The sequence below is a fragment of the Chinchilla lanigera genome, unplaced genomic scaffold (genome assembly GCF_000276665.1).
Source record: "Chinchilla lanigera isolate Chin_1 unplaced genomic scaffold, ChiLan1.0 scaffold00022, whole genome shotgun sequence".
NCBI lineage: Eukaryota > Metazoa > Chordata > Mammalia > Rodentia > Chinchillidae > Chinchilla > Chinchilla lanigera.
This window is the reverse complement of record NW_004955423.1, coordinates 3,516,648-3,539,118: the sequence shown is the minus strand read 5'-3', so window position 1 is coordinate 3,539,118 and position 22,471 is coordinate 3,516,648. Positions and strand designations below refer to the sequence as shown.

The 22,471-nt window shown below is 44.3% G+C and overlaps 1 protein-coding gene across 1 annotated transcript; it reads right to left on the bottom strand.

The window, feature by feature from the left end:
* Positions 1 to 16,659: 16,659 nt before the first annotated feature.
* Positions 16,660 to 22,146, bottom strand: Barhl2 (BarH-like homeobox 2; the record flags this gene model as incomplete). The annotated part of the gene is given in 3 exon segments (XM_013514374.1): positions 16,660 to 17,643; positions 19,495 to 19,720; positions 21,489 to 22,146. Coding segments are annotated over 3 exon segments (1,155 nt in total). The 3' UTR covers positions 16,660 to 17,330.
* Positions 22,147 to 22,471: the final 325 nt, after the last annotated feature.

The following is a 22,471-nucleotide window of genomic DNA, read 5'->3' as shown; positions in this document are numbered from 1 at the left end:
GAAATATTTACTATATATTAAAGAATATGTTATTTTTCATTATTCTATGTTAAATGATTTTAAACTATATAGTTTATTAATAGATTATCTTTGAATATGACACCTTTAATAGAGAAAAACACAATTGCTTGATATTCTTTGACTTTTAAACATTTGTGTAAATTTTGCTAATTCATTTTACATGTGAATAGCAATATCACAATCAAAAAATAGTTACTGAACAGTCGCTCTTTACAAATGGAAAATCTTACAATTAAAAATGATCAAAGTCAGATACTATTGTAAACTTGAAAAATATTCTTTCACTGTGCACCGTAGCTCACACATATAATCCCAGCTACTTGAGAAGCTGAGGTAGGAGGATCACAAGCTCAAGGCTGCCTGGACAACTTAATGAAACCCTATCCCAAAATAAAACATGAAAAGGACTAGGAATGTAGCTCAGTGGGAGAGTATCCTTGGATTCAATACCTAGTACTGCAAAAGAGGGTGAAAAAAGATTATTTTTAATATCACTCAAACTTATCACAACCAAAGATACATCAAATATTGTGTTGTATATTAATTCATCTTTGTTAAAATTGACTTAACTAAGTGAGCACAAATAACTTTTCCAATCTCATTCATTCTCTCAGACACTGAAAAAAGTCATCTTTACCAGTGATACTTGCCTACACAGAATCCCACCCTTTTCCTAAATGAAGCCTATAAGTCTACCTCATAGGGATTTTTCAATGGTATTTTATCTAAAACAAAAGTTACACACACACACACACACACACACACACACACACACACACACACACCAGTGCATATTAAAGGTCTAGCAGTGTATAGGAGGATTTTTCCCACTGAGATCTAAGGTAGGGAGTAAACACTTAATGCAAATATTTCAAGTTTTCTATTCTTTTTGAGACAAACTAGCCTAGAACCTTTAAAAAAAAAAAGAAGCTGGACATGCTATTTAAAATTGCATCATGCATTTTATATTATAAATTATTAAATGACTTAATGGACAATACCTTAGAAAGAAAATAGGCAAATTACAGAATAATTTAAAGTTGCAAAGAAGCAGAGCAACTTGCAGGACATTAAACATTCTATTTTGACATGGAATGCCTGAAGCTAAAGCAATTAAAGCTGCAAAGTATTGCTGGCTGACATGATGTGTATGTAAATTTGTCATTCATTGGCAAAGGTTTGTACCAATCACAGGGAATGTTCAAGGAAAACAATCCATGTAGCATAAAATGCTTTCAGTGAAGTCCTCTAAAAGAATAGTTATGCCTCATTTAGGCATCTGATCATTATCTATAGTAAAATTGTAGTTTAATAAGAGTCCTCTATGGAAATGGCTTTAAGAAAACTAGGTCTTGACATATTATAAATATCTATGTTTCTTAAAGGGAAAATATATCTTTTTAACACATTCCACGGCTGAAAAAGAAAATGCACACTACAAATTGAAACTCTATTTAATTTGGTTATGTTTTTATCGGGGACCCCAAAATAACTCCTACTTCTGAGTGCAGTAGGGTCCAACAGGACCCTACTTAATTCCAGCCAGTGATCTGATTTATCCCAGCTTAGAAATAGTGGTGTTTCTGCCACAGGAGGTAGTTGGGGGAGGAACAAAGTAATTCACCAAATGCACTGTTACTTTGGAAGAGAAGGAAATGTCTGCTGAGGTCAAGAGTCACAGAATATTTGGACAGTTGAGAAATCATAGATTCGCCCTGCATTGCCAACCCTTGAAGACTCTGCCAAGATTCTCAGGTTATTTAGGGTTGCAGAGAAATGCTGGGCAGAAACCTAGCAGAAGCTGTAAGGAGACAAAACATACTTTAATATTCATCTATCAAAACTCTCTTGTTATCCTTTCAAACTAGATGAGCAAATAATAAGCTAGAATCTAAGAGAGCATTTTAATATCAAACATGACTTCAGAATAAATAAACCAAACAGTGGTTGCATGATAACTCTTACATTCCTTAAGACATTTCTTTTTTTTTTTCTTAAGACATTTCACCAATGGGTTTAATTAACTTTCCCAAAGCCTATGAACAAGAAAATCAAAATATCTCTCTCTCTCTCCCTCCTCCTCCCTCCCTCCTTCTCTTTCTCTTTCTCTTTCTTTCTCATTCTCTTTCTCTTTTTCTTTCTTTCTTTTCCTCTCTCTCCCTCATCCCTCCCCCCCAAGAGAGCTGGTTCATAAGACTTCACAGCCCCATAGCTCAAATTTTCCTCCCTGAAGCTGTATATTCAGTCTTTCTTGGCTGCTTTACAGAAGATATAGAGAGTTTATCTCTAGCTTCATGTTTTGGAGAAAATCATCACTAACTGCATGCTCCAACTGAATATAAAAGCTATACAAAATGCTAGGGACAGTGGTGCACACCTGTAATCCCGACACTCTGGGAAGCTGAAGTTGGAAAATTCCAAGTTGAAGCCCAGCCTGGGCAACTTAGCAAGGCTCTGGCTTGAAAAATAAAAACAAAAATAAAAATACTGGAGACCTTGACCCATCAAACATTTAATTTGATATATAAACAATATGTTAATAATCCAAACCAATCATGCTTAAACACTATGTCTCAGTTAAATGAATTAGACATTTAAATTTATATATGCAAATCCTAGTAATGAAAGGAACCCTACTCTAGAGTTTAATGATATTGATACCCCCCTGTGTAAGCCACAGAACGAAAACACTAGCTTGTGAAAACTCAATGAGCATTTGTTGAGCATCTCTGATAGGCATAGTGGGAATTATTTAAATGTTCATTATATGTTCTCATAAGACATTCTCTAAGGGGAAAATACACAAATAATTAGATATCATACACATAAAATGGCAAAATACTAAATAAAGGTATAATGGGTAAGCCATAAGAGTAAAATGAATAGGAGAAGAAAGGGAAAATAACTGAAGAAAATAGAAAGTGGTATGTGACAGACAAAATGGAAAGTGGTAGGGTGACCTCCAAAACTGGCTTGAGTGCCCCTTGCAGCACACATGCTGTAACCTCTCTAGCCATGGTCTCTGTCCACAGCTACCAGTTTCACAGTGGCTTTACCAATATATTCTTTTCACAGCATTCTCTAAGATATTCATGCAAATAAATGTTTTAGAACTACTTCTTAGAGTTATAACTTAGAAGAGGAACAGATAGTCTTAAAGTTTATATGCCAGTAAAGCAACTGCTACGGTGAAAAGATGATCATATGTTTCAGTGTTTCACCAACAATGCATATGAATCATAGCACTGCCACACAGTAATGTTAACTGATATCAGAGGCCTAAGAAAAGAACTAAAATAATGTTAAAATTATCTCTAGCTTTAGACAATAGCCACCAATGGTCTTCTGGTGATCTGGAAGTTTTAAAATATTCTAACATTCTTCCTCTTAAACCTTAACCTATTAGAAGGAGAATGCTAATCTATTAGAAGGAGGATGCTGAAGTGTGGTTTTCTTTGTTATAAACATGAAGTATCTGTGAGGCACAATATTAATCCCATTTGTACCATAAAATGTATGATCCACTTGAGCCTTGCTCTCCTGTGAATTATGAATCATCGTAATGCTCTGGGGATAGCTGTCATGTCACTAAGGTTTCCACTTTGTTTCTTCAACTTTTTCCTCAAACATCTTGATACCTAAACTATTGAAGAAATATAAAGCCTTCCAGTGAAGTAACTCTAATATATTCTCTCAATACACTGTCCACTTTTTCGATACCCACAAATTATGTAACATAAGAAAACTAGATTCTCCAAATGAAACGATACTAGTTCTGTTTTCTCCCTTGGTAGGAAAGGCTATTTATTACAGTCTTATTCCTTGGGTAAGTAGCTAAAATATCCAATTAATAGGTTTTAACCATCAGCTAGAATTTGTTTTTAGAATAATGAAAATGTGTTGTCATTATGCTCTTATTCCCTTGTGTTTTTTTGAGATGGTTCATTATAACTTACTTTAGCTGCTCTGTTTTCTAATTCTTCATATTTTCACATCTTTTCAGCAAAATAATAATACATAAATAATACCTGACAAGACTACATATTTTTCCCTACTGGTATGCTTTTGTTCTCCAAGCATCTGAAAAACTGGGTATAGTAAAATATAAAGAAAATCCGAACATGAGCATTTATCCATGGAAAAGCATCAGTTTTCTCTCTTTTCCTGCTACACACATCACAGATTCCAGTTAGCAATGCATTAAGCAATACAGAATAGCAATTTTGAGCCTAAACATCATGCCAAATACTCCTGGTGAAAAATAGTTGCTAAATGTAGCTTCACTTTAAAAGTCACTGTTTTCATTAACAGTGTCTTCCAACAAGCTTGCTTCAATAGTACTACTATCAACCATGAAATTTAGCTGTTTCTGTTTACTCTTTGAATTATACCTATTAAATTACCAACTCAAATTATTTTCCCAGTTGTCATTGCCCTGTTAAGAATATTGTTAATAAGCTAAGGTCTCTCAATTCTTTTTCTAAGCCTATGTAGCTGTCTGAATATACTTACCTATATGATTCATAATGTAGACTCCAACAGAAAGTAGAGATATCTGCTAATTCCTATAATTATTAATGATGCTTGCTTTTAGAAAACACTTGGCAAAAGCATATTCCATGCATTTCTCTACTTGCTACACCTATCAGCAACAAAAGCGCAGTGGGGCATATAAATTTTCCAGACCTATAAAAAAAAAGATGAGCTTAATTAAAAAGTAGACTGCTAGTGTGATTAGTTAAGGAATAAACTGATGTGCCAAAATTACTGTAATTTTACCAAGTGCTATTCTTTTCACTGAGATCTATAAGACATTAGCCCAAAACTAACTGAAAAATAATTTTTTAAAAATGTTGCTGCATCACCACAGTAGTCAATAGGGTAACAAATACTCGTTGTACCCCTAGGATTTTCAAGTTACTCTGCCAGGTACTTAAAGTATAGTGAAACACCAGACATAGTTCCTCCCATTAAGGAATATATGTCAAGTTGCAAATATCATTTGCATGCACTGTTTTTAATTAATCAGTGACTTTACATTCAATTATGCAAACTTTTTGTAGTACCTACTTTACACTAGACACTGACCTGAGGACTAGGGACAAAAAGACACAGGAACAGATGTACATGTCTCACATATTGATGGTAATGTTAGATATTAATTCACTAGTTATGATCAAAAACTCTGTACAGATTAATGTTCCTGACAACAATCTAGAATCTAGACCACTATTTAGAGATGTGATGACATTTTGTCTAGTAAGTCGATTTTGAACGTTTCATTTCATCATTTTCTGATCAATCCACAAGGAATTTTTCTCATCCTGCTCAAGAAATGTACCAGTAAGTACTCCCAAAGACCAGTGTCACTCATCCTGAAATAAAATTAGAAAGAAACCTCAGAGATAAATCTATCAGCTGATAAATGAGTTGAAATAAATATTTATGTGCATTTTGTGTATTCGTGGTAAGCCAAAAGCTTCTCTTAAAGAAAAAGCATTCAAAGTTTTAAAACACTGATGTCAAGGTGTAGTAGATCCCTAAAATGTTGGCATAATTAACTCCAACAGGCACTACTAAACCAATTTTGTAAAATCTTGAACTTATAGGGCAGTGGGTCAGATTTTCACCCATGTAACAGATAATAGATTCTATTATCCAGAGTCATATTCATATAGCTATAGAGGGGTGATCCTAGTAGATTGCAAGCCAATCACAGCACTGTACTCCAGGGAATACTGAAAAGTGAGAGATCACTAGTTATAGTTGACAATGCTTTCTATAGATACGGCCAAGTCACCCAACGCACTTGGGAGCAGTTGGAGTCTTTCCTAAAGTTGATGTCACACACACAGACTTAAGTCTTTCAAAAAAAATCTGTTGTCTTGGGGGCTGGGGATTTAGCTCAGCGGCAAAAGCGCCTGCCTGGCAAGCGCAAGGTCGTGAGTTCGGTTCCCGGTACCAGAGGGGGGGAAAAAAAAAAATCTCTTGTCTTAATAGTGCTAATGTATAGTACTAATATATTCTTAGAACAATCTTGAGAGAAAAGCTCCACTATTAGACTGCTATTGCTCTAAAAGGCTTCTAGTGAAAGGTAACATTGTTCTATAAAAAAAGAAAAACAAACAGTATGATATATGTTATATCTCCAAATTTTATCTGAATAAATATATGATTCTATCTTTTAATGATAAGAAACTATATAATCATAGGATTCTATCTATAGAGCAAACTTGGTACCAATATACTTGGTACTGAGGACAAGACTAAAAATTTTATAGGCTGGTGGCTCTGTTTCTAAGGGCTGATTTGTGTTGTTTTGAAGAATATAATTTGACTCTCGACGTATATCAAGGTTTAACTATGAAAGCGTATGAAAAAATGAAAACAAACAAATTTTCTCTTTAAATGCTAAATTTTCAATTTTAGTCTATTTTAAAAAACATTTTTGTCTTTCTAAATGCTTGCTATTCAGACCAAGAGTATCAAACCAATGCATTGAGTGATTACGAATCTTATAGACCATATAAAAATCATTCTACAATAATAAAATCCCTAACCTCCAAAACCAAATTCTTTAAAATGCATAATTCTTACTGTTCCTAACATTAGAATTTGGACTCAAAAGACTGGCAATAGAAAGGATGCGTCAGGAGAGCTTGTTCTGCTTTATTGTTAACGTCATAACGTCATTTCTCTCAGACTTGCAAAAGCTGAGATAGAATCTCCTTGTGATTCTGATATTGGGAAATTAAAAATAAAAACACCTATAGGGCTGGGGATATAGCTCAGTGGCATAAGTGCCTGCCTGTCAAGTGCAAGGTCATGAGTTCGATCCCCAGCACTACAAAAAAAAAAAAAAGAAATACCTATAATATGACCTCTGTGATATAACAAGAGATATGTACTCTATATTACAAAACTGAAAAACCATGATTGGATCTTCTCCATAGCCCAAACCATGTTAGAAAGGGTGCTTCATACTGGGATTTTATTACAGTTTGTTCCAGTCACCATAATGATGCACTGATATTTCAATGTTACCCACAGAACTTAAAGTAGAATTTTCCAATCAGAATTTCATACAAAAATCAGCCCAAAGCACTAGTGAATTTTTATGCATTTAAAAGGTCTATGAATTTTTCTTGGAGGTTGAAATCTTTTATATTCGTCAGGGCCTTGTACAGATATTTATATAGGATAATAAGGCTAAGTGCAGACACACAAATCAGTACAAATTTATCTGTGTGGCTAAAGAGATGCTTCTGTTTGCATATAGATATTCATGAAAATTATGGGAAAAAAGTCAAAACTAAATAAATATTTAATATTTCAGCACCTGTCATGTAGTTTGTGTGTGTGTGTGTGCTTTACTACTATTGACTAGCAGTACTACTGCTACTCTAACCAACTTCATTAAAGAATAAAAGAAAAGTAATAAGTCATTTCACACTCTGTCTGACCATTATACAATAATAGCAAGATTTCATGCAAGGGTACAACATTATGCCCATCTGCAATCACAGTCTCTTTGCAAAAATCTCAATTCACACTTCACATGCAGCTAACCTTGTTACCATCCCTTCCTAAATCCATCAGCGTTGCAGCTGCACGTCTTCACAGCCCAACATCTTAAAATTCATCACTTTGGCACCTTAGCGTCACTATAGGTCAAGATAAAGAATCCAACCAAGAATAATTAAAGGGCACCCAGATGTTTAGTTTACTTATCTCAAGCCTTTCCTTTAACATATTTGAATTGCCTGTGTGTACTATTTCTTTCATATTTTTAAGATATATGCAATGTGATTATTTTAAGGGTATGAGACCCGGAACAATACATTTCAGACTTTTTTATACAAGTATAGTTCTTTGTAGTTGAAATTTGAACAAGAGGCGTGATAATGAGTAGGTTGAGGGAAGGAAAGGTGTTACCTCATTAAGGTAATTACTAAGACATCCCCACCATTATATTGGTTTGAAAATGTGGCAATTAAAGCACCCTACACGGGCTCCTGAAGACAAGAGAACAAGACAGTTCTCTTGGAACTTCTTTGGTACGGTTAATGTATGTCATGTAAATGAAAGGGTAGACTATTGCTATTTAATTCTTTTCCTCAGCCCCTCGCCCCCACCCTCAAATTTCTTTGTGGGTTATGGTTCTATAATTTTCCCCTTAACCTGAATGTAGTTCTCATGAAAGGTGCCAGATTGGCATCCCTGGAAGTGAAAGCCCCCTGTTTACCCACAGAAGAAGTGGAGCACATGAAACAGTAGGGCAAGCTGTGTAGGCAGCATGCTACCAACCTAAGTTAGAAGAGATCTGACCTTCTTTCCAAAGACAAGTCTCCTGCTCTGGTAAGGAGGCTGCTAAATTCATGCCCAAAGTCACGAAGGTTTAACATACCCATAAAAGAAATGGTAAGAGCTGTTCTTAATTTCCTCCATCGCAACCTATCCTAGCTAACTCACGTGGTTCTCAATTCACTCAAGCTAAACTTGAACTATTCACTAAACCATTGCTTTTGGTCAGTAATACAGTTCCCTTTTAAAGTTGGTTGTCTTGCTCTTGCTCTTTCATTGTTTCCACTGCCCTAATCAAAATCAATAATAGCGTGATACACCAAATGACCCATAGAAAGCAATCTCAAAAAGCTTGCTATCATGCTCATTGAAGTACTCTTTATTTCAAGTTAAGGAAAACATTTTTATTGTCCAGCAATAGGGCTGGGTGGAGTGGGGAGTAGCTCAGTGGTAGAGTACTTGCCTAGCCTGTGCCAGGTCTGAGTTTGATCCCTAGCACTAAATAAATAAATAAGTAAATAAATAGTACAGCAATGGGAGAATGGACTCATTTCGTAAGAGGAAACATTATGTATTATACATACAAAGACTGAAATTACATAGAAATATGTGTACTATGTGGGAAAAAGTATAAATATCCCAGATGAAATAACAACCACATAAAAATGCACCTGCAAAAATTAGAAATGAGTCAAATGTTAGGAGTAGCTTTTTTTGAGTGAGCAAATATAAGCATTTTTTTCTATTTTTCAGTATCTCATAAATATACGACAGCAAGCCTGCATTATTTTTACAATGAAAATTTTATCTTAATAATTTTTACATAAAAATCTTAGTTTCCTTTATAAAAGAATTTAGTCACATAAATTTAACTTCATTAAATGGAAGGTCAAGAATCGCCTGAAAGTGCTATACTTCTGTAGTTTCTCTTTCCATCCCTTTTCCCTCTCTATTCTTATAGAAAAAAGTGATGGGAATGGCTGGTGTTGAAAGAAAAAAATCACTAAGCAAATATGTTGAGGAAAGAGCTGGTGCTTAGAGTAAGTGTTACACTGGAAGGCCTCGGAGATTCTTCCAATTCTGGGTTTGGATCAAGATCAGGTCTGCTTAATATCTAATTAGTTATTAACATGGATGTTGGAAATGTCCTTTTCCCAAGTTCCTGTACAAAACCAAGTAATAGTCATATTCCCCTAAGTGACTAGATCATTCCTGGGAATAAAAAAAAAAGAAAAAAAGAAAAAGAAAAAGCCTGTAAGACATGTTGTCAAAGGAAGAGACTCGGTCCTTCCTGAAATGCTTTAAATAACAGCTGCATTTTTAAAATCCTGCTCCAAAATATTGACCAATAGTAGATCCATTTTCAAGCTCAGTTCATCATTTTGGCATTGATATACCTCCACAATTTTTGGCCTATCACCTTGCCCCATGCCAACATGCTTGTGTACTATACTGTGTTTGGGACAGTGAAGTAAAACTCAAGCAAAGAACAAGCAGAGAATGAAGAGCAGAACAGGCTCCGGTGGACATAGGCCCTCAAAGTCTCCTGGCAGTCTGTCTCCTGGTACCTATCACCCGTTCCTGAAATGAAAGCAGTCATTATTGCTTTACTAAATGAGGTGGGAAGGTCTTAATGTTTATATAAATTCTAATTGAATTCTATCCTAATAAATATCTTCATAGGCAGACCTTGGGCGTGTGAAAATAATTGTGCTTCTGCAGAGACAGTTAGGCCACAAGATGAAAGGTATACGTGTGGAGCTGTGGAAAGTCACCTCCTAGGTTCAGGCAGCGGCAAAAGGTTTTAACCAAAACTCATAACCAAGAGGTAGAAAGAAAGGAGCGATAAGAGTTTGGGCCTAGTCTGTGCAACCCTGTATACCTGGACAGCCTCACCTGGGGCTGAAAGAAAAGGTGATTAGGAGTGAGGAGGATGGGCAACCTCACAGCTGCTTCTTCTTCTGCGCTTTGATTGGCCGCAGCCAAGGTAAGCGGGCAGAGGGCAACCAGGTGACAGAGGTGGATGGAAATGTTGGAAGAAACAACATGCTTTTGGTGGTCAGTTCTAATGTAAATCTAGGGGAATTCATGGGAGAATCCAAATGTAGATTTCCAGAACTTTCTAAAGCAATCTGACAAAAAAGAAAGAGAAAGAAAAGTACACCATGCTCACATTTATTCATTTGTGCTTTATATTTCTCTCCAGGCCAGTCATCACTGTATAGCAATGAAAGATTGTGTGACACTTTTGCCTTTTTCGCATAAGAGCAAGTTTAAGGTGATGCCAGAGTATGTTCACTCAAGTCCAGTGAGGATGTAGGTGTTCCTTTGAAATCTTTATTTAAATGGCAACAACTTGACAGACTTCTACTTACAGAACAATTTGTACGAAATAAGGCAGATGAATGTGATGTTTTAAAGCCAGCCCAGCCTTTGATACACCTTTATCTCCAACAGGGTACTTTGTGTCTGGTAATATGTGGTCTGAAATCTCTCCATCCATTGATCTGCAGATGCTCAGCTTGCAGGAGGCAAGTGTTGCTTCAAGGGGAAGTTGGGCATCAGCTCCCTAATGGTATTACCAAATATTACTAGTGTTTTCCAGAAATTATGGCGTAACAACTTTTCATAAAAGTAGAGATATTAACAAAGTCAGAGTTTAAGATTAAATTATTAGAAAATAAGTTCACATAATCCAAAACCTAATTAGCCTGAAAGATACCTACTATGGTCCCTTCGCTTGGGAGATGCCCACCTTTGAAAACTACACCAAATAGCTTGGATTCCTTACAGTAGAAAGTGCATAGCACTGGATTTCCACAACGACTCCCTTCTAAGATGTAGACCGTTTCTCCACCAGGACACCAGTTTTGTTGCACGAGGGTGAGGAATGAATGCATTATCAGTGTCTGATTAGTCTCCCCTGGAGGTATTAAGTCCAGATGGTTTTATAGGAAACTTTTCCTCCGCTTTTCCGTAAAAAACGAGGTGTGTCCAGTGGATACCCCACCTGTTCCTCTAGCCCCAAGAGGCTTTGGAGAAAGTGTTGGCTCCGTGTGGTGCTTGAACCTACAAATGTGGAGAATCCTTTATGCTACAATTCCCTATGGTTCCTATATTCCAGGTAGCGTTTCTATCCCACCACCTATAATGGGGAAGAGGAAGAGTCGAGCCAGAGGGGAAGACCGCCTTGTTACCAACAAAGAGAATTTGGCTTCCAAGAACTGGGGGAGATCTGAAGAAGGTATCATTTGCAGCCTAGAGGCCTTTGAAGGAGTGAGAGGGGAGGGGAGGCAGGATGCAGATATCAGCTCCTACCAGGACAAAGATTATTTTATTATCTTCACGGGAGGAGAAGGTTTTATATTCCTTCCAGAGCCCACTGCGGTGTGCAGAAGGGTCCTGCTCTGTAGGCCATCCCAGCTTTCCTGAAGGCGTCTGTATTCCCGGCCCAGGAATACAGGGTCTCTGTTCCGATGTGCGTATTCTCCCTGGAATAGCGATCTGTAGCCTGGCACAGGAACCCACCGCGGGGCTGTCTGGGGCTGGGCGGGCTAGCGCCAGGACTCGGTAGCGTGTGTTCCGCGAAGACCCGCGCGGGGAGCTGCACTGCACCCAGTGGGGCTGGGAGGCCGCCGCGCCAAACCCCTGGCAACGCGGTGTGCAAATCAGTCGTGAGCAGGGGGCGGGAGGGGGGACCCCACGTCCACGACGAGGGCCTCCCCACCACACAGTCCAGGCTGATCTCCACGGGTGGGGGTGGGTAGGGGCGGGAAGCCATCGGCTTCACGAAGTGACAAGGCCCTTTTATCTTTAACCAAGTTCAGTCTCGCGCTCGCGATGGTCCTTTTCTTTGGAGCTCCCGCGGGGCGACCGGTTGTCGGGGGCGTTGGGAACCCGCGAGGAAGGAGCCGCGGGGCCGACCCGCAGGGCCGCCTCGGGAGCGCGGGTCCGGGGCCTTGGCGGGCAGAGGCCGCCGCTCGCCAAGCGCGAAGGAAGTCACCGCCAATTAGAGAGGTGGCGCCCACGACCTCGCCGCGCCGCGGCGCAAGGGCTGCGGAGCCGCAGACCCGAGGTCCCGCTCCTCCCTAGTCGGCTTCCACTAAGAACTTATTAAACAGGGGCGGTTTAGGGTTGATCTGTCACTGAGCACTACTTACCCGGAGATCTTTTAGTTTTTGAATTACTTTATTGATCTGAAGATTTTGTTCTTTGGAATGTGACCCTATTTGGATTTAGAGCTAATCAGGAAACGCTGCCGGGGAGGGCTCTTTGTAATCACCTCCGGGACCTCCCCCGCGGGCGCCGCCGACCTTTCCCCCGCGCGCCCCCTGCGGTCGCCTGGGCTCTGCCGGGAACCAGCCCGGCCGGGGCCCCTAGCTCAGCCGCTCGACCTGGGAGCTGTCTGTGGTGCTAGGAGAGAGAACCCGGAGAGGGAGACCCGGGGGACGAACCAGGAGAGGAAGAGAAGAAAGGAACTGAGAACGCGACGCCGACCCAGACGGTGCACCAGCCACACTCAGACTGACGGAGACCTTCAGAATTCAGCTAGAAGGAGGGGAGGATAAATTCTCTTCTGGGTCACCTCATCGCCCCGAGACAGCTGACCTGATTTTCCAATGCAAGAAGCCAGTAACACCTCCCACTTTGTGAAAGCACACCCCTCACCCCACACACTTACCCTCACCCAGCCCTGAGGGTGTTCAGCGTGCTAGAGGTAAGAAAGGAGGGGCGCTGATCACGGAGAAGCCCCCAACTCCAGGGAAAGACACAAGTGATGGAGCAGGCTGGATGGAGTGCACCAAGGAAGAGGGGCTGGGCAAACACTGCGCGAGAAATTCAAGGAGCCTGAGAACATCCTTGCAAGGTCCGTGGGGTCAACGCTGCAGGAACGCCGGCTCAGCACCCGCCACACCTCTCTCTAGTCAACAGCCAGAGCGCGCGGGGCAAGCTAGCTTTCCCCCAGCAAGGATTCGCAGCGGCAGAGGAAATATCAGTTCCCTGCGAGGCTTGGCCTTGCCCCTGACCGTGCCCACTAGTGGTGAAAGTCGGTTTCTTTCCAAGCATGTTGACTTCAAGCCCTGCCTGGCTTTTTCAAAAATCAAGCCGTTCTCTTCCAGTATATTTTTGTAACCACGTGGCTTAGCAAGAACTAAAGTTTCCCTAGCCCTGGGGAGAGCTTTTCCAAATATTTTTAGAAAGTTAAAAATATAACAAAACAAACTACTCACAAGCCGCCTGTTTAAAAGAGGGAGACGGGATTCTGCCGACTCCCGGGGAAGGGTTGCCTAGGCAGGAGTCGGCTGCCGGGGAGGGAGGAGGGAGGAAGACTTGGTGTGAGGGTAAGAGGTTTTATTTGCAACAGAGGAAATTGGCTGTCTAATTTGCCATGGTGTGGCCTTTCATTTTAAGGGGTGGAGCAAAAATAAGCTGATACAGGCTGGTAGGTATATTTGCTGGAGGCGCGGAGCCAAGCAGCAGTAGTTTACTTTGCAACTCATTGAAGATCACTGGGTTGGGCTAGAATGGCTGGCTGCAGCCAGATACTGTAACTTCCTCCTTAACACTCAACTACAGGTTTCCGCTAGGTGTGCTAGGGTTCCCGGGCTGCTCTTGGGCTGGGCTCAATCTGAGAGGTGTTTGTGGAGCTTAAACGTCTCTCTGAAATAAGTTCACTTCCTATTGGACACAAAGAATGCCACTGAAAGTCTGTGTTCTGTCAGATTTCAATTTAATCACAGGAGCAACCCAAATGGAGTCCAGCCATAGATCGCCCTTCAGACACCAGGTGAAGGTTGGAGAAGAGTGGGACCTCTGGAACTGGAGAGCTCCCAGGAGAACAGGCATGGGGTGCTCCCCTCTCCTCAGAAAACCCTGGAGCTGGTAGTGGTGCTTCTCTAGAATGCTGGCCCAGCACTAGCAAAACTCTGGGTTTGATTTCTGCCAGAAAGGGTAGGGGGATATGAATGAATATCTAACATTGCTCTCCTGACCTGTTAATCAACCCCAGGACTCTTTGTGAGGAAAAGGACTAGGTTTGACTTTTAAGCAGTACTTTGAGGGCTTTTGGGTATTAGGGCACCTGCTAAGGTGCCCTTTGCAGCACTCCTGCAGAAAGAAAAGGATGAAAAGAAGGAACACAGTACCCTACTTTCTTCCAGGGACAACCTCCACTCCTCACCCCTTCCACCCAAACTTCACTTGCTAACTTGTATGCAATAGCAGATTTAGAAAGGGAGGAGAGACACTTTCAACTGCATGAGTTAGGGTGTGTTAAGAGAACATGACTCTGAAGACAAGGGGGGGCTCTGATGTATCGAGTAATTACTTGCAGCCATGAAATATGAGGTTAATTCCAAAGCTTGCTCTCTTAGGCAGTGCCCCTCTCCACTGACTGACTAGGACCCCAAGTTCAGTGTTGAGAGGGAAGCAGCAGCGCGCAGACTCCCTAGCAGGGAGCAAATGGCAGAAAGTGGGTGCTGTGGCCTTGCTTGGGTTTGTAGGTTGGTTTGTGCATTTTCCTCACCTGGACCTGAGGTAATTCTTGATATGGATTCTTTGTGTGAACTCTGTGGGCGTCCAGGTCTCCCCTGTGCCAAAGTGGACCAGCTGAGGTCCAGTGCAGGGCAAAGCTGTAACATCCTCAAGCCTGGGCAAGAGCCCTTTTAGGCCTAGGCAAACTGCTGCGGACTACTGAAATTTGATTTTAAAAAAAAAAAAAAAAAGCACGACCGCGAAGATGAAGCCAGGAGGGTCCACTGAGTGCCCAGACATTAGGCATCCCTGCTGGACATAGCTTCACCCGTTTCCAGCCAAGCCCAGCTGCCCAGCTGTCTGAGTCTGTCCCAGCTCAGCAGGCACAAAATGAGAAGAGCCAGTCCAGACCCTTTTGTTAGAATCAAAGAAGACCAAGACCGTTTTTTAAAGCAAATTGATGAGCTGGGGAGAGATCCGCAAACCACTCCCTAATTAGCCAAGGTCTGATCAAGGCGCCTGAGGCAATTTCCTCCTGGATTTCACCTCTTTCTTTCCTTCTTCCATCTCACTCCTTAACTTTTATTCCCACACCACTCCACGTGTTCAAAAAACGTTTTTAAGTCTGTTAAATAAGGTTCAAGCATCAGAAAAAGTTGGAGACCTGATCCTAGATGTTTTAGTTGCTTACTACCCTCACCGCACACACACACATACACTGCACCAGGGCAGAAGTAAGGATCTGGGTGTGAGGATACTAGAGCAGGTGCAAAGGCAGAGGTGATAAGATCCGAATCAGCTGCTTAGGAAGTGACCTAGGGGCTGGAGAGGAGTGCCAGCACCTCCCTAACTGCACCCTCCACTTACAACACTGAGCACTGAGTTCGGTAGGGAGTCGGCCTGGCCCAGGGCCGTGCAGCCGGCAGTCAAGCCCCAGCCTGGAAGCTCCGAACATTTGTACACACACTCACACACACACTCACACACACATAGAAAGTAGACAGGAGCCCTCCCCCACACACTGGACTAGGTCTCTATACTTTGGGTCCCAGCCGGTCCAGAGGCGCAGATAAAAGGCTTGGCGTGCCTGTCTCGGCCAGAGTTCGCCCTGGTGTTCCGGCTCCTGGCATCGGAGCACAGCGAACTCGCTAGGACGTGCCGCTTGGTGTGGTGCGGGCGACAGAAAGTCCGCCGCAGGACGGAGAAGGCAAGGATCAAAGCCACGACAAGGGTTTGTTAGCGGGGCCTCTCCGCGTCCCCCAGGGCGCCCTAATTGCTCACCCCGCAGCCTCCCGCTCGCTCGCTGGCAGGCTGTCCGGCTGCGCGGGCGGCCTGCCGCGGGCTGCACAACAGCTGCGAGGCCGGGCGTCGCCACCCCACGCCCGGGACCCTCGGCGCCCCGGGAAGACCCGGGAGGGGGAGGGGCGCCCGAGGGATCCCCGCGCCGAGCTGGGGCCTCCGGGCAGGCGGAGGAAACCGGCCAGCCGCCCAGTAAGCCAGGCTACAGCCCAGAGAACAGACTTCCTCCCGAGGCTTCGGGGCTGCTGCGAAACCGTGCACTTAAAAAGAGAGGCGCCCGAAGGTAACGAAGAGTCGCTGGAGAGGTCAGCATGAAAAACGGAGCTGTTTTTATACAAACCAACCCACCGTTGTAAGGATTTTGTAAATTCCTAATATTCCAGAGGGGATACTTTTATTCCCCCTAACCAAGTCGCACATTTAGTCATAGTATGTACAACTGCTTTAGTGAAATCAGCTCCCTGGGATTTCATCGCTTGTTAAAAAAAGATAAACTTTATTTTTGTAATTTTCAATCACAAAAAAAATCTATATTTTTGTCTAAGCATTTATTTTACTCAATCAAAAAGACATGAAAAGAAAAATCATGTTTTTACTAACGTATATAAGTGACTCTTTTTTTGGACAACATATAATAAATATGATATATCACTTATCACTCAGTCTTTCAAATGTACATTTTTTTTTCATATTATGGAGCATGCCACTTTTCCAAAAGAAAAAAGGTCATGAGAAATCAGTGCAAAGTTCTCAGTCACCCTCCTCTTTTCTGTGGGGCAGACGAATATCCACAGCAAGACCTTCTGCCTGCTAATCTGAGGCTGGCAGTCCACCTACAATTCTCTCTGCCCCATCTTCCTCTCCATGCCCTTCCTTCTTCCCGCCTTAGCCCTCCCCCCTCCCTCCCTCCTGCTTGTCCCTAAAGTCGTTTTTAAAAAGAACTTGAGGTTTTGTTTTTGTTGATGTTTTCACTTACTGGTTTCACTTTGTGTGGGGTCAGCGTTTCACCAGTCACACTGCTGGGGGAGCCTTCCAGCCCTGCCTCTGGGGTGGGGATGGAGAACAGAGGCTGGCTCCTCTTTGGGGCCCCCCGCCCATCGGTGAGGGTCTTCCTCTCTTACTCCTCTGCCTCCCGGGGTTGGCCGCAAGGGAAGCCTGGTGTGGGGAGAGGCAGGGCAGCTGTCCAGGTTGGGGCCGGGGACAGGGAAGGACGCACTGCCTTCCCTCCTTCTTCACCGGGGATGTGGGGTGCCTGGGATGGGGTTGGACAAGGGATTGAGGGCCGGCTGTCCCCCTGGCCCGAGGCCATGGATGAGCACTCTGGGCACCAGGGGCCGCTGCAGCTGGGGATGGGGTGCTGGAGGAGTCCGGTACATGCTGCTGTACATGGCAGCGGCAGCTGCCGCCGCTGTCGTGCTGTCCATGCTGCCCAGAAGGCTTGGGTGATAGAAATAAGGCGAAGGAAACATCCTCTGCAACGCTGAGTAGTTCCCCGCCTCGGCGAGAAGCTCCAGGCCCACCGCAGTCTGCCGCTTCCACTTGGTCCTGCAAGAAAGTGGGTGAGCGTGCAGCCTACGGCTGTGGGCAGGATCCAGGCACCAAGGCCCCCACCACTTCTCTGGTCTCCCAACTTCTCTCTGAGATGAACTGAGGCTCAAAGAGCTCTGGGAAGCTGAGACACACATCTCCTGCCCTGCCTTGTTGGCAATACAACCCAAACCCAAAGCGGATTTTGTAAACTACACTACGCTGGAGACGCTGACAGATAGAACCCTACAAGCTTTGCCACCTCTTCCAACCCTCCGCTTTGCTGTGCCTCCACCCCCCCCCATAATTTAGTTACTTCTTGAAACTTTCCTGGAGACCAAACGAGACCCCCTTCTTCCACAGACAGTCTTTTCACAGGACTGCCTTAATTCTCCTCGAGGTCCCCCAACCATCCCAAAGCCTCTGCTTTGGCCCCTCCCACTCTCCAGACCCCAACCAAAAAGAAACAGAAAATGTAAACAAAATCACCGGTCAGACCGGAGACTCCAGGGCGGAAACCCCAGCCCCTCTAACTCCCTGAAGCTTTGGACACAACTCTCTTATCAGGCTGACAGGTCCTTATAGCGAGCAGGGGGCTTAGGGTGAAGAGAATGACAAGCTTTCAAAACAAAATCCTTTGAGAAAGGATTCTCCCATGGGGACAGTATCCCCTGGCCACTCTAGGTGGAGGGCAAATGCATTTCACCATACGTCCTCCTTAGGAGAAAGTAACAAAACCTGTAATCAGTTTTTCTTGCTCTCCTCCCTCCCTCGCTGCACTTCAGCACCCTGCTAGGAAGAAGAGGGCAGCAAGCTTTTGCTCAAGTCCCTTATGAGGGATTGCAAGGCTGGTGGGCCGTCCATACCCCAAAGCTCCAGCCAAATTAATAAACATGTCGCCCATTTTAAATTGGCTACAAATGACACTAATGTTTTCCGACAGAATTAGGGTGGCTGAAACCGTATGTAATGAGACAGAAAATTATGGTAAAGATGACAACTGGATGGGCATTTCCAACCGCACTTATGGACGATTAGAACACAAACGAGAGGAAGGGGCGGGGGAGGAAATCAGACAAGGGAGCTGAGCACCGCCAGGCTTGCAGACAGCATAACCTCGAATCAGACAGCCCAGATTCGGACCTACAGTTTGGGGCCCTGCAAATTCCGGCAGCCACTTTCTTAGTTTCTTTTACACAAAATCACTTGGTGCTGGGACAGCTCTGTGGCACCCTTTCTCCCTATTTGAGACAGCAGAGGCAGTCAGTACAAGGGACAGGCACCCCCTCCCCCGAGGCCGGATGCTTGGCCAGCTGCCTGATCTCCAGCCAGCGGCAGCAACCCAATTCCAACCCAGCTGGGCTCTCCCAGTCTCCCAGGCTGTATGGGACCCTGGCTCTCCCCACTCCCACACATCTAAGCAGAGGCTGGTGGGATAGCTCTGTGGGGACTGCAGTAGCTGGGCCTTGTTGCCAGCTACAGACATTTGGAACCAGCCTAGGGCAGACCCAAGGGGTGCACGGCACACACAGGCTCTCTGGGCCTGAGTGTCAGCTGCACAGATGTCTCAATTTGAGAAGGTGTGGCTTGACTGATCTGGGGACAAAGTGTGTGTGGGAGGGGGCAGTTCCAGCAGCTCAGATTTCAGAGGGAAAGTAGCACCTGTTAGGACACTTAGAAGTGCAAAGCTGCCCAAACTCCAGCTGCCCTTCGGTTCCTCTCACTTGGTGGTGCGGCTAATCCTCACCTTCTGCCAAGGGTGAAAACCCCAAGCACCTACTTTAGGCCCTCTCACTCTCAATCCCTAGATCTCCAGAGAACAGTGGGGAACAGCCAGATGCCTCTGCTCCCCTGAGCAGCCTTCCTTACCTGCGATTCTGGTACCAGGTCTTGACTTGGGTGTCAGTGAGATTGAGTGCCGCTGCCAGGTCCATGCGGTCCTGGACACTCAGGTACTTCTGCCGTTCAAAGCTACGCTCCAGCTGATTGAGCTGGTGGTCTGAGAAAGCTGTCCTGGCTTTTCGAGGCTTCTTAGCTCTTACAGGGGGACTCTCCCGGCTACTTGTAATCTCCCGGTCTCCTTCCTCCTTTGTTCCTACGATAGAAACCGAGCCACAGCCACGTAAGTTAGCCTGAAATGGGAAAGGGTACAGTGTCCTGGCACACACTTCCCTATTCCCAAGCTAGCCACTGATCCTGGGGTGCTGCACTCAGTCACCACCCTCACACACTCTTACTTGGGCCTTAGCCAGTAGGAAGGAAAGGATTGTTTTCTGACAGGGGAGTGCGGGGCCTTGTGCAGAGATCCTGCAAAGGTTCTGAAAGAGTCTGATCTTCTTATGGTTGAAAATTAAAAGTTTAAAAAATATTTTTCAATAAAGCTTTTTTTTGTTACTGTTTTTCCTTGATTGGGGGAAACACTGTCCATTTTTAAATTGTTTTCACTCGGTTTTTCTGATTTGATTCGTTTCAGAGAGTCCGGTGGGGTTTTTGTTTGTTTTTTTGTTTGGTTTTTTTTTACCTTTTTCACTTTACTTTTTTTCTGTTTACTGAAAGTTACAGGCACTTGTTTCTTTCTCAGATGCACCTGGGAAATGTTGGAATCAAGCTTTCTGCAGCTGCCTGCACAGGATCTTTTAAAGCTCCCAAAACAAATGTGTCACCCAGACACTGAACTGAGCTCAAAATTACCGAGTCTATCCAGGTGACAGTGTGGAGATTTCCGGATTCTATTTGTCAACTTTGGTTTTTTACTGAAATGCTGGGAAATCGATATGTCAATCCCTCTCTGTTTGTACCCGTTTGTGCAGTGCTCCTTGATCTTCCCTGCAGGAAGAACAATAATCTCTCTAATTGACCCACTGGGGAGGTTGGTGCAGGAAAAATCGCCAGACCAGACTGTACATCTGTTTTGGGCACTATTATGCTAATGCTATAATAGTAAAATGAGAAGTAAATTCCTACCTTCCAGACAGTCAGTACATCTCTTGACAAGAGAAGGATTAATAATAACTTATTAGTAAAGGGAAAAAAGAACCTACTTCCCTCGTATGTTACAACTCTTTTCCCAAGCAAAGACCTGAAGAACACTTAATTATAAGACTGAGAAGAAAATGGAAAAGGGGAGTTAAAGGATAATTCCCATTGTCATCTGATTTCACAAAAATAAACGCCATAAAATTTTACATCTATGTTACCTCACCATCACTTGTAAGAAGCTAAACATTTTACTAAAAATAAAGAAATTTGACACCATTGGGTAAGAAAGGATTTTTTAGAAACTGACTATGACTTTGTACTGGCTTCTCTGTATTAATCACTAATTTATTTAAGTTACTCTGTTAATTGACTGGGAAGTTTTTCCTTCATTAAATCCGATAATTCTTGCGTTACAGTTTAGAAAATATGAAGGACGCGGACGTCTGCATTAAAGAATCAACATCAGGTAGTGATCCCAGCCCTAGGCACCAGGCTAGCCCAGCAGCGTCCCTCTCCCACCTCCCGCGTTCCCATTCTCAAGGTCTCGGGTAGGAAAACTGCCAGTCGGTCCCTTTTATCAGCGAAAAGTATTTCCTTTCACTTTTCCTCGCCGCCGCCTATCTTCCCAAAACATTAAAATTACGTAAACAAAGAATAAGGCTGGCTGGCGGCGAAGATCGAGGGGCAGAAATGAAACAATAAACAGAACTTCGGCCGTGGGTCTCTAAACTGCACGGCCAGGCCTCTCTTCGGCTTTGCTCTCTTTCCACCAGGGCCCGAGACGCTCCCAGAATAATTCCTCGTCCGAGATCTGCTGGCGGCCTGCGCTGGGCAGGGAACCTGGAGAAGGAGAAGCTGGACGGCGGCCGGGCGGCACGACTCACCGTGGCATTTGATGTCGCTCTGGGAATCTTCCCGCTTGTCCAGTTTGGTTTTGCTGTCCTCCTGCTCCAGCTTTGGCCTGAAGCTCTCGTGCGCTGCGTTGCTCTCCTGCTTCGGGGTGTGGTGCGGAGAGGAGACGCTGGTGCTGTAGGGTGCACACGCCGCCAGAGGTTTGCTGTCGCCCAAGATGTCCTTAATTAAAAAAGAAGAGGTGGAAGTCCTGGGGGCTGAGGCAGCCGAGCCCAGCTGCTGGGAGGCTGGCGGCGGCGGCGGCTGCTGTTGGGGCGAAGGCTGCAAACTTTGCGTCGGGGCCGGGGCTGGCGGCGGCGGCGGAGGCGGCTGGCCGTGGTGGAGGTGGTGGTGATGCTGGGGCCCGTCCGCTACCAGATGAGGCTCCGGGGGCTCCATGGTGACCGAGATGGGAGAAGAAGGCGCCGTTCCTACGGTGTCAATCTCCGAGCAGGGGGACGGGGTGGCCTGACTCCTAAAATCCGCGGTCCTCGCCTCCCCGAGCGGGCGGAAGTCTCCGTTCATCATGCCGGGGCTGCCCGAGCTGGCACTAGACAAAATTGTGTCTATTCCAAAACTAGACCCGCTGGCCCCTTCCATTGTTGTCATTTCTACATGAGGTCCACGCCACTCCGCCGTTCGCCAGCCGCCCTAACCAAAAAAGCACAGGAAGCTATCGATCGTAAAACAAAATAAACGACAACGCCGCCGCCGCTTTAAAACAGAAAATAAAAAAGTGGGGCGAGAGCGAAGCAGAATAGGAAGGTGACAATCGGTGGACTCTTTCGACGCAACTTTTTCCCCTTTATGCAAAAAGGAGGGCTAGGGAGAAAGACGAGGGGCCAGGGGGACTTACCAAAAAAATTAAACTAGGGAAAGCAGGGAGCGAGCGCTCCGGGGACCCCGCGCACGTGGGGCGGCGGCGGCGGCGCAGGGACCTGGCGAGGGCGCGGGCGGCCGAGGGGACCCGAAGCCG